Source organism: Zygosaccharomyces rouxii (assembly GCF_000026365.1).
Source record: "Zygosaccharomyces rouxii strain CBS732 chromosome E complete sequence".
NCBI classification, from domain to species: domain Eukaryota; kingdom Fungi; phylum Ascomycota; class Saccharomycetes; order Saccharomycetales; family Saccharomycetaceae; genus Zygosaccharomyces; species Zygosaccharomyces rouxii.
The window spans coordinates 716,501-728,762 of record NC_012994.1 but is presented as its reverse complement, the minus strand read 5'-3'; the positions used below and the strand labels follow the sequence as shown (position 1 = coordinate 728,762).

The window sequence follows — 12,262 nt, the reverse complement described above, 5'->3', positions numbered from 1 at the left end:
ATTATTTCAAATATATATATATATATCGTTTGAACGCTCGCAGTTGGGTTTGGTTAGATTACCTCTACTCATCATCATCAATAGTGTCATCATCAAAATCTTGTGACGGAGGACCGAGTACTATTACACCGTTTCTCTCGTTACGACTATCGATTTCCTTTTGAGAACTTGATATTAATAATTCCCTTAATTTATCATGCAAATCCGACTCTGTCGACAATCCTAGCTGTTCTTCAAGGGATTCCACATTGATTAATCCACCGCCCACTGTCGAATTTTCATTTTCTGATGGTGGTAAGGATGGATCAGGTAATTGTGGTATTATATTACCATTACCATCATCCACATAGTTACCACCACCAAGAATCTTTGAATACATCATTCGTGTATCATTTAAAACATCTTCAGCATAAAATCGCCATTCTTCATCTTGTAAGGCTTGATGGATATCTGGTGATATTAGTTCCACTTTATATAATTTTGAAAATTTAACCACCTCCTCAGCAATCAATACTAAATGACCCATGTAACCTAAATTTGTATGGTACTTTTCGTAAAAATGATAAGAATCTTGATAACCTTGTAAAATGAAATCCTTAGTCAATGTAAAATCTCTCGAGTTTTGCTTTTGCAATTCTGTTGGCATGAATTGAAGTGAACCTCTTAAGTTGAAAAGAGAATACACTAGAAAGGAATTGTACGAAAAATCCATTCTACCATTAAAGATTTGTTGAATAATGTCAAAAATTACATTATGCCAAAAATTGTTCCATGGGTGGGTTAAGAAAAGTTCAATAATTTTTGGTAAAAATTGAACGTCGTACAACTGAATTTTGAAAAAATCACCAACCGTTGGTTTCTTTCTTAATTTATTACTCTGGTTTACATTCACATATGGAATTTCAAATGATTCGTCCACTTCATCTTCTTCATCATCAAATTCATTATTAATTCCGTTATCATTGATATTAATATTGTCATCATTATCATTATTATCATTATTATTATTATTGTTGTTGTTGTTGTTGTTGTTGTTGTTGTTGTTGTTGTTGTTGTTGTTCGTTGTGGTAGTAGAAGCAGAAGCATTAGTGTTAGTATTATTATTAATATTATTAGTATTATTATCATCATTATCATTGTCTTGGGTCACACCAGCATCGTGTCCGTTGGTCGTAATTGAGTCATAATCAGTTGTGGTTGTTGTTGTCGTTGTCATAGGAGAAACAGATTTTGCAGCTTCATTGTCATTACCTTCATCATTATCATAAACTTGGCATCCATTATCATCATCGTCATCATTATTATCGTGGGTATATTTTAGTTGCTGATGCTTTTGATTTTCTTTCTGTCTACGTTTTTGTCTCTTATCCTTGGAGCTAATATCACTATCGTCAGCACTGTATCTTCTATCACTTTTTGAATCTCTCCTAGATTTTGAACTACGCCTTTTTGAAGATGACGATGTAATGGTGGCATTGGGAGAATCCTTGGAGGCAATAGTTAAATCCTGGATTGCATCTTGTAATTGATTTACCATATGCTTTCTGAAATGATCTCTTTCTTTGACGATTCTCTCAGCTCTTTTAGAATTCATAAGACCCATATTAGAACAATGTAATAATTCTGCTACTAGTTCAACAATTTTGAATCTTTCAAATCCTAGTGGTCTAAACTTTTGATGTAATTGATTCTCTAACATCGGTTTATTATTGTCATTTTCGGCATCGATGATTATCTTGAACAAAGTTGGTAAATGTCGAGAAAAAGTCTTTAATAAATACCCCAAATAGATAGGATCATGGTTCGAAGGCGGGTGTGATCGAATAGTTGTCGTTAAAAGGTTAACTTGATCGTAATCAGAATTATTTTTCCTAATCAATTCAATGACGATGGAGACCGTTGTGTTTAATGCCGGTCCCCTTTTATTAATAATAATATCAACTAATTGATCAATGCTTTCTTGTGATGCTAGTTGTCTTGTCAACGCATTGGGGCCAATTGACATGTCATCTAAGGGAGCATTAGCAGAAATAGCAATCAATGCCTTCAAAAAATCACCAGCACATGCTTGTACATCTGAACTGTAAACATCATTGTTCAAAAAATTTAAACATTTGGGTATTAACCTCTGATCGTTGACCAGTTCAATTAATCCTGTTGGGCTTTCGAATTTATCAGTTGCAATACATTTTAAAAAGAAATCCATCAACATTGAGATTGAAATGTGTTGCAACATATCATCCACTAAATTGGTTCGTAATCTGACAAAATTTAAGTACTGATCTTGTTTGGTGATGAGAAAATTTTGATTTATCTTTAGAAAAATCGGTACCAAAGGTGATCTTTCTGTTTTTAAATTCGGATGGTTTAACATTGACCAAATTTTGGATAAATATGATTGATTATTAACCAAAGACTCTGTAATTAACCAAATATCAAGTGAGAATATTTCAGATATAATCGTTGCCCGGCTCAGATAGTTCGGTTCTTTATCATTTGTCTCATCATCTTCATCATCATCATCGTTATTATCATTATTTTCATCATCCATCGATCCCGTTGTCCTCTCCGTCTCTGGTGGCGGTGGTGGTTGTGGTGGTGTTGATTCAACTTCCAAAACGTCTGCTAAACTCGTCGTCGATGGGCTAATCTTATCGATACAATCCATTAATTGATCGATTAAGTATTCTAAAAATGGAATTTTGTTTTTCGTCTTCTCATCGTAGAAGAATCCAAAGCAGATGAAATCCAGTAAATTACTATTTTGCCTTGTCAATTCGTTTAGCAGCTCCGATTCATTTAAAAGTCTATTGATATAAGAACTGTTAAGACTAGCAATACTCGTAGCAGTTACCAACGGAGCGGTTGAGTTTTGGATTTCATCGTCATCTAAGTCTGTTCCTGATGAACCTGATTTGGAAGATGAAAGGGACGAAGACGACGAGGATGACGAGGATCCCGAAGACGAATTACTTCTATCACGTTGTTGAATAGAACCAGTAGATTCTAATAATTCATCTTCTGGCACATAATCTAGTGAATCAACAAATTCACCGCCACTTCTCTGTATTGTCTCTTGAGCCCCGTGCAAGCTCTGACGAACACTTTTGGCCACATTAGGATTACTTTTCTCCAGACTGTGAAGTACACTGAAGTACTCGTCCAAAATCTTATTGATGTTGGAGCTACTTATACTTTGTCCAAAGGGCCAAAACGACATCGTGTAATCTATGATAGGGGAAGGAAAAACCTTTTCTATATTTTTCCTAGATCTCTATTGCTTTGAGTGATTCTCAAACTAACACTGGCTAATTATAGAGCCTGTCTGCCAGCACGAAGAAAGAAAGAAAGTAGGAGATTCTCTCTTGTATATTGATTCTAGTGCTTTTTCTCTTATTCCTTGCACCCTCAAATTCAGGATCTTGGTAAAACGAATCCTAATGGCTCCTAATCAATTCTAATGGAATTGAAGATATGTAGGAGAGCCGGAGTGTCAACTGCTGTGTAGAGTTCTTAATAATACGGTTGCTTTTCTTTAGCAAAATGCACAACACCTGGGCTTACCAACACACTAAAAAAAAGGTACCGGGAGACAACAAAAAAAAAACAAAAGACGACGGTACAAAAAGTTGTCGAGATCGTTATTAGGCGCTTATGGTCTATTCGACAACCCCCAACGAAGCAGAACTGGATGAGAGTGTGATCTTTCAATTGATTCGTTCTTGTCTTTCTTGAAGAATGGATTGACTTAAGAAGCTTCTTCGTTACCTGATTTTTTTTTTTTTTTTTTTTCTCTCTTTATAGTGATGTTGAGAATTTCAATAGAGTTTCGCTGTGGTGTGCGGGTTTATGCAATCGCATACTCCGAACATTTCATGCAACTGGGCATTGCGGCTGATTTAGCGACTGTTGTGGACCTAGAAGAGCAATACGGTACTTGGATATGTAAGAAATGGCTGTCTCTATAGGGTGAGTGGTCAGGCACAAGTAATAGTTATATTGCATGTGAAAGTCACGTGTTTTGATGACATGTGAATATCACGTGATTTATTTATTCTTTGCCAGTTGCCGCGGACTAACTATTGGTACTCTCTCTATGTCCTCTCCAAGTATTCAATCTAGAATAGCTCCTACTCACCTACCTATTGGCTTCTATTGGCTTCGATTTCGATTTCGATAATACGTACATAATGATACGGGCTTTTCGCATGGGCAAAACAAGCATTATTCTCTGATACCAGTTATTATGGTTCCCTTACTATCAAAGATCCGATAATTGGTCTCATCTCATCTCACCTCGACAAGAACCCACCCACGATATGAAGATACTGACCAAATTCTTCCTTTTGCTGGTGGTTACCACTTGTTCACTTCACTACTACTGTCAGATAGGACAATGTTCCACACAATTACAAAGGGTTTGTCACTATACTACACCATCCGTTTGGGACGAACTACTAGTGGAAAAAAATGAATTCTACAGAGAACAACTGAATCCTAAGGTTAAAGTTTTGAAATCTCACATTTCTCAAATCAACTCACATTACCAGGACAAAGTACTCCCAAAATTGGTGGATTTGGGTAATCGTTTCTATTTTGACATTGTTTCCCCTAGAATTGATAATGTTTGTGAGTTTTGGGAGGAATTTGAACTCAAACCATATCGTGAAAGGAGTTTGAATCAAATACGTAAGGTTCGTCAAAGGATTTGGTTTTATTATAGCGTTTATTTGAAGCCAAATTTAACCAAATTAGATAATCAATACGCATTGTCTGACAAATATGGGAAGGTTCACAACAAAATAGCGCCATTCGTAGCGGAAATTGCTCAAAATTTCCAAAATGTGTACCATCAAGCAGCCGCCAAGGTTCACCCCCACTGGGAAAATCTGAGAAGAACTGTTAATGCGAAGTGGGAACCAATTTCATCGAGTCTGTGGCAACGTTGCAGAACTAATGAAATCTGTTTCAAGACCAATGCTCAATTGAAAAACATATGGAAGAATTTGAAACTTGGTTGCGATTATCTAAGCATTTACGTTCACGATGCATTGTCTCCCTATTCCGATGGTCTGGAATCAAACGTCCGTGCTACGAAGGCAAAGTCCAAATCTAAACCTAGGGTGAACGCAAGTGCTAGTGCTAGAGGTAATGCAAGAGCTGGCGCTAAAGCCGGTGCTAAAGCCGGTACTAGCGAAATTAGTGCAAGTGCTACTGCAGATCCTACTACTTCTGCCTCTGCCACAGTAACAGCTGGTTTCGAAGATGATTATGATGATGAGGAACCACTTTACACCAGTACCTCCACCATTATGTTAACTGTTACCATGAGTACAGATCAGAACGAATTGTCGCCATCTCAGAATACCGCCAATGCAGAATTAGGAATTTCCGAACAGGATGCGATAAAAGATGAGTTCGAAGCTTGGTTTAAGGTGGTTGATCAAAAATCTTCTGGTGTGGTGAAAACTTTCAACAAGGAAGTGAACAAATACTTGCACCATCGCGTTCAACAATTGGATTCCATCTTCCAAAATAAAACCAAAACCGTTTCCGAGGTTTTGCAAAATCGCTACAAGAACTTGAACCGTGCTATACAAGACATAAATTGTACTTGTGAAACTGATACAGGTGCAGGTAACCAAACTTGCTTCGATAGTACTGGTACTACACAGCTGTCAGAGTATATCACTCGTTCAAAGATGCGTGAATTGTTCGCAGAAGCTCACAGTACGCTAGATCAATCTATGTTACAGTTAAAGCAAGATTTGGAGCCCATCGCTCAAGAAGTCGAGAGTAGGGTCAGTTTAATTCGCGAAGAAATGGTCGAAGTTTATGAAGAGTGGGGGGATGCTATGGTCAGCGAATGGTCTAAAAGATTGGCATATATCGATGTTGTTGCTGGTCATTTGGATGACAACGGTGCTAGTACCGATGAAGAATCATCAGAAAATTGGAGGAAGTTTTTGAATTTGAAGAAACAAGTCATAAAGGCAAGAGATGAATTAGCAGAACATCCTGCTGATTTACATGAGATTAAACAATTTGTTAAGAAAGTACATTACTTGATCGAAGTGTTGGCTAAGGAGGCTGGTGAATACCTGTATATATTGAGAGCAAGAGCTAATTTAGCATTCCAAGCTCGTGAACAGGAGTCTAAGCAGAGGGAAGATTCCCCAAGAATGGACCGGGATTCCACCCAAAATGTCGAGAACAGCAACACAACTACTGCATCAGCAGAAAAATCAGGTAAAAAGGCTAAGAAGGTAAAGAGAGTGGCCCAGAATGGCACAAATTCCACTGAGAAATTTTCCGCTGGCCCTGATTCTTCAAGTAAGGAACCATCAATGGAAACTACTGTTCAAAATAACGTGACTTTGCAAATTTGATTGTAGAGATATGATGATATGATACTAATACACCATATGCATATATATATATATATATATATATATAGTTTAAGCTAGTTAGGTAATCAGAGCAAATAGCCGCCGAGATCCGTATCTCGTTTCTTTTATTATTCACATGCGTGATCATGTGAAACTTAGCCTCGAGAAATTGAAAATTTTTACGAAGGCATCGCGTTTATAACAACCATATAAGTGGCTATAAACACTCTTCATGAACATTTGAAAGGACTCTAACTTTCTAAAGGGACCTCTGTATAATTGAATCAATCATATTATAGCCCAAAATGTCTGCCCCAGCTCAAAACTACAAGGTTGCTGATATCTCTCTTGCCGCTTTCGGTAGAAAAGAGATCGAATTATCTGAACATGAAATGCCAGGTTTGATGGCCATTAGAAAGGCCTACGCTGCTGAACAACCATTGAAAGGTGCTCGTATCGCTGGTTGTTTGCACATGACTATTCAAACTGCTGTTTTGATCGAAACTTTAGTGGCTCTAGGTGCTGAGGTTACCTGGTCATCTTGTAACATTTACTCTACTCAAGACCACGCTGCTGCTGCTATTGCTGCTTCTGGTGTCCCAGTTTTCGCATGGAAGGGTGAAACTGAGGAAGAATACATGTGGTGTATCAAGCAACAATTGTTTGCTTTCAAGGACAACAAAAAATTGAACTTAATCTTAGACGATGGTGGTGATTTGACCTCTTACGTCCACGAAAGCCATCCAGAAATGTTGGAAGGTTGTTTCGGTTTGTCTGAGGAAACCACTACCGGTGTCCACCACTTGTACAGAATGGTCAAGGAAAACAAATTGAAGGTTCCAGCCATCAACGTTAACGACTCCGTTACCAAATCCAAATTCGACAACTTGTACGGTTGCAGAGAATCTCTAATCGATGGTATCAAGAGAGCTACTGATGTCATGTTGGCTGGTAAGGTTGCCGTTGTGGCAGGTTACGGTGATGTCGGTAAGGGTTGTTCAGCAGCTTTGAGAAACATGGGTGCCCGTGTTATCGTTACCGAAGTTGATCCTATCAACGCTCTACAAGCCGCTATGGAAGGTTACCAAGTTTTGACCATGGATGAAGCTGCTTCTCAAGGTCAAGTTTTCGTTACTACTACCGGTTGTAGAGATATCATCAGAGGTGACCACTTTTTGAAGATGCCTCAAGATGCTATTGTCTGTAACATTGGTCACTTTGACATCGAAATTGATGTCGCTTGGTTGAAGGAAAACGCTAAGGAATGTATCAACATTAAGCCACAAGTTGACCGTTACTTGCTCTCTACTGGTAAACACGTTATCTTGTTGGCTAACGGTAGATTGGTCAACTTAGGTTGTGCTACTGGTCACTCCTCCTTCGTTATGTCCTGTTCTTTCTCTAACCAAGTTCTTGCTCAAATTGCTTTGTTCAAGGCTAATGACAAGGCTTTCAGAGAAAAGTACGTGGAATTCCAAAAGACTGGTCCATTCAGCCTTGACGTTCACGTTTTGCCAAAGATCTTGGACGAAGCTGTCGCTAAATTCCACTTGGGTAAATTGGGTGTTCAATTGACTCAATTGACTGATGTCCAATCCGAATACTTGGGTATCCCACAAGAAGGTCCATACAAGGCTGATCACTACAGATACTAATCTGATAGTTTTGAATCCAATTGTAACTTCTACTTTATTTCCCTGTTCATTTTTTTGGCATTCAAACACTCAACGGTTTGGGTAACTATTGAAACTTTTTTAAATGCATCAAAGTCCGCTGGACTCGTCAATTTTGCTGTATAGAATATATTATAAACGAATCTTCAACGGTTAGATCTTTTAATCGATATATAACATGGGATTTAAGGATCCCGAGTCACGAGTCTCGATAGATTCAGGTGCATATACTTATCAGTCGAGGTTTTCGGGTACTTGCAGGACAGTCCAAAAAAGTTTGAGCAACTCCGGTTAGTATTCAGATTAATTGTTATCAATATTATCGATATTTTTATGGTCCATTAGCTTTCTTCGCTCATATTTCATCACAAAATTAAAGTACAATGTAATAAAACATCAGAAAATTTCAAAACCATTTTTCCCCCATATTTCTGATGCTGAATTTTACGACAAAATTGGTCTCATAGTCACCCAAATTCTGCTTCATTGGTATATGTGGAACTATAATATCAGGTCTATTGCGACGTCTCAAGTGACAATAGTTTAATGGCATGTAAAGACTAAGGGGAGCGAATCAACCTTAGTTAACATCCCGATGACTATTGAACCTGCCATTCGAAGATTGTTAAAGGGCTGAAGATGTCTGCCTATATGGATAATGTTGATAGGGAATTCATCAAGGGTCTTTTTCCTGAATACTTACTTCAACAGCCAGTTGCCTATTCGTTATGGATGTCATACTATCGTCATAAGAAGGTATTCCACAAGATGAAGCACAATGGCATAAGTGACATTGGTAAGCAGCAGTTATTATCGAGAGAATCTGGTTACTACAGGTTGTCAAATAAGCTGTCATATTCAGCGAGGAAAGAGATTTGGCAAAAATTGATGTCTCTTGGTGTTTTAGGTACACTTTCATTTGATTCAGCTAATGACGAATATTTGGTACAAGTCTACAAGTATTTTCACCCAGGTCCTAATAATAATCTGTCAGGAAATGCTAGTTCAGGTGCACTGCCTAACGGTTCCATTGGAATGCAATATGCTAGTGGTAGTGGTGATGAAATGGAGGATTTAACGAAACCGGCTATTGCTGAAGAAGAGATTTTGGCAGAATTAGCCATGCAAGATGCAGATGACATGGAAGAAGATGATGATAGAGATACTGCGGAAGCCATGGATGATGATGAAGATGATGACGATGAAGACGATGACGATGAAGACAACGATGAAAGTAATGAAGGCGTTCGTTTGGGGAGAAGAGATGGGTCTAATGTGACTGATGATGCTAATCAAGATAGTTCAAGTGGGTCTCGTTCATCCCATGGCTCTCATCACGAAACAATGAATTTTTATCCAGCGCTTGCCACTCATGCCCATCCAACAAAATCCAAAAATAACAATATGACTTCAGACGTCTACCAAATGCTTGGTTATTCATTGCCAAGCCAATGGGTTACACAGCCTAACAACTGTGTTCTGCTGTCTGCAGATGGTATATCGCGCCTGAGTCCAAACCCCAACTGGCAGGCCTACAATGCATACGAAAGGTCTACAGCATCTACAAGAAACAGACTGAGAAATTCGTTTTCTGGGAATCAAAAGAATGATTTTGCAGTTACCTGGGCAAATAACTTTTTGCATCTCAATAAATTAGGAATATTTTATTATGAAATTAGAATTCTAGGTGTGACTAGTTCCCAAGGTGCACAGAACAGTAATATCATTGTTGGTTACAAATGTTGGCCTGACTCTGATGTAAGCGGTACAGTTTCAAAATCTGAAAATGAACGTGCTGGTCTCAGTGGTTCGGGCGTTCCTGGATTGGGAGGAGGCTTAAGATCTTCTGTTCGTAGCGGTGGCGGGTCCACTGGATCGGCAGCTGGTGATGATTCTTCTAGTGGCGCTAAATCTGGTATTGAAGAAGGATTCTTTGGATACCGTGGTAGTGATGGTTCCATAACTGTAGGGTCGCAGTACAAGTCGTATGCAAAACCATTTGGACGTGACGATGTTATCGGTTGTGGTGTTAACTACGTTGATGGTACGATTTTCTTCACCAAAAATGGTGTATTTTTGGGTACTGCATTCACAGATTTCCATGAAGTTAATCTAATACCTTATATTGCCCTTAGACAGGGAAATTCTGTAAGGACGAATTTTGGTCTTTATGAAGAATTTGTTTTTGATATCTTAGGATATCAGAACCGTTGGAAGGCAAAGGCTTATAAACATATTTTTAAATCTTCAGATCATAGTGATCTTCTTGACGAATTCGACCTTTCTGATGAGGAGGATAATGATCAAGAAGTAAAAGGTGAAAAAGCAATGGAGATTGATAATGATGGATTACAGGACACTGATTCGGACATTGCTTGCATTAAAGATTCTTTATTGCTGAAGGATACAAGGTTTGAAGATGACCAGCTTCGTAAGCCTGATGTGGAAAAGATAAATAACTTGAACACTGGTGATGATTCCATACCTTCCACTTTGCATACTATGATTAATGATTACTTGATACATGAAGGATTAATTGATGTATCCAAGGGGTTCTTGAAGGATTTACAAAGGGAAAACGTAAGTAACAGTTCTGATGATAGAGGAGCCGCTGTTATTAGACACAACGAAAGGCAAATCATTAAGGAAGAGAAAAACCTAAAGATAAGACAAGATCTCAGAAGATTTATCACTGAAGGTAATATTTCTCAATGTCTAAGTTACATTGAATCCCAGTTACCGGGACTTTTACAAGAAAATATCGAACTGTTGTTTGAAATTCGGGTGGCACAGTACCTTTTGACCATCCTTCACTACAAGAAATATTCGATAGAAAGTATCGTTTCCAAGGGTCAAGAATTATCGAAAGATTTCGTATACAACGAATCTGTTCCAGAAGATTTGAGAGAGCGCTTCCGTGCTCAGTTGAGTAATGTCTCTGCTTTGCTTGCCTACGATGATCCAGTTAATGAATCTCCAGAAGAGCTAGCGAGATATTTGTCCAATGAATACCTTCAAGATCGCTTGTTCCAAGTAATTAATACCAATATTCTCAAATTTTTAAAAAAGAACAGTGATTCCAAACTCGAAACTGTCATTAGATATACGAGGTCCATGTTGGCGACGTTAATGACATGCAATGTAGAAGGTTCGTCGGTCTACAATGGAACGGAACTCAGATATTTCAAAATACTCAATATAGACGAAGATCTGTTGAATCTATAGATTGAGAAAAGTGAACGAATTCATATACATATGTATTGTAGTCTAACCTATACGTAAACACCCAGTGAGTTAGCCAAAAACACTACTCCTATACCTGAGAACATGCTACCTGCAGCACTTAGTGCAGCGAAAATGGCTAAACGAATCAAGAACCCCTTCTTCGAGTAAGCAGATACTAAGGCCATTGAAATCAGCAGAACTGCAATCACCAGTGAGAAAAGTGCATATCTACTCTGGGAACTCAATTGAAACACTGGTTCAAAAGTTTCTGCGACTTTAAACTCTTTCTATGTGGTGGAAAACCGTGTTAGTTTAACTGTTAACTGAGATATACCAATTGGATCTTGAGAATTCGATAAACATACTTGTAAATCAGCGTAAGACATCTTTATAGCTTGTATTCGACGTAGTTTGTCCGACTGTTTATGGTTGACGTTAAAGTTCGCCCAACTCGCCTTTAATATACATGGCTAAACTGTGAAAGACTAACAACCACGTCTTTCTTATTCAAGAAACCAAACCATCTATTATGTGGGCTAGGGTCACTCTCAAACCTCTTGCAAGGAGATCTGCAAGCTCATTGAGTTATACACCACCAAGTATGGTAGATCTCCCTTCACGTTGGTCAACGATGAACCCACAATTACAGGAGGAGATTACAGAATATTTAACTTGGAAGATGGAAGACTCTTGGAAATTAATGACAGTAGATGAATTAAAAGCCAGTTATTATATTTCATATGGACAATGGGGTCCAAGAGGCAAAACAGATATCCAACTAACACCAACGATGTTAATCTGGAAAGGCTTATTTAGCACATTACTATTCACTGCATTAGGCGTATCGTTGATCAACCTCAAGAGAGATAAGCACATGGACAAAGCACTGAATGGATTGCAACGGAATTCAAGCGAATAATCAATTCATATGGATGTTATTTGTACGTACAGAAAAGAAAAAAAAAAATTGGACCA

The 12,262-nt window shown here is 38.2% G+C and overlaps 6 protein-coding genes across 6 annotated transcripts; 4 read left to right on the top strand and 2 right to left on the bottom strand.

Annotated features, from left to right (window-relative positions):
* Positions 1-64: 64 nt before the first annotated feature.
* On the bottom strand, positions 65-3,220 carry ZYRO0E09086g (uncharacterized protein; the record flags this gene model as incomplete). The annotated part of the gene is made up of 1 exon (XM_002499277.1): positions 65-3,220. The coding sequence occupies one exon, from the start codon at positions 3,218-3,220 to the stop codon at positions 65-67; it is 3,156 nt and encodes a 1,051-aa protein (XP_002499322.1).
* Positions 3,221-4,319: 1,099 nt separating this feature from the next.
* Positions 4,320-6,389, top strand: ZYRO0E09064g (uncharacterized protein; the record flags this gene model as incomplete). Its single annotated transcript, XM_002499276.1, has 1 exon — positions 4,320-6,389. The coding sequence occupies one exon, from the start codon at positions 4,320-4,322 to the stop codon at positions 6,387-6,389; it is 2,070 nt and encodes a 689-aa protein (XP_002499321.1).
* A 305-nt stretch (positions 6,390-6,694) lies between these two features.
* SAH1 (adenosylhomocysteinase) lies at positions 6,695-8,044 on the top strand (the record flags this gene model as incomplete). Its single annotated transcript, XM_002499275.1, has 1 exon — positions 6,695-8,044. One exon carries the CDS (start codon positions 6,695-6,697, stop codon positions 8,042-8,044), a length of 1,350 nt encoding a protein of 449 aa, XP_002499320.1.
* A 657-nt stretch (positions 8,045-8,701) lies between these two features.
* Positions 8,702-11,287, top strand: VID30 (glucose-induced degradation complex subunit VID30; the record flags this gene model as incomplete). Its single annotated transcript, XM_002499274.1, has 1 exon — positions 8,702-11,287. One exon carries the CDS (start codon positions 8,702-8,704, stop codon positions 11,285-11,287), a length of 2,586 nt encoding a protein of 861 aa, XP_002499319.1.
* A 47-nt stretch (positions 11,288-11,334) lies between these two features.
* Positions 11,335-11,673, bottom strand: OST5 (dolichyl-diphosphooligosaccharide--protein glycotransferase subunit; the record flags this gene model as incomplete). The annotated part of the gene is made up of 2 exons (XM_002499273.1): positions 11,335-11,574; positions 11,653-11,673. The coding sequence occupies 2 exons, from the start codon at positions 11,671-11,673 to the stop codon at positions 11,335-11,337; spliced, it is 261 nt and encodes an 86-aa protein (XP_002499318.1).
* A 143-nt stretch (positions 11,674-11,816) lies between these two features.
* MTC3 (Mtc3p) lies at positions 11,817-12,206 on the top strand (the record flags this gene model as incomplete). Its single annotated transcript, XM_002499272.1, has 1 exon — positions 11,817-12,206. One exon carries the CDS (start codon positions 11,817-11,819, stop codon positions 12,204-12,206), a length of 390 nt encoding a protein of 129 aa, XP_002499317.1.
* Between the last annotated feature and the right edge of the window lie 56 nt (positions 12,207-12,262).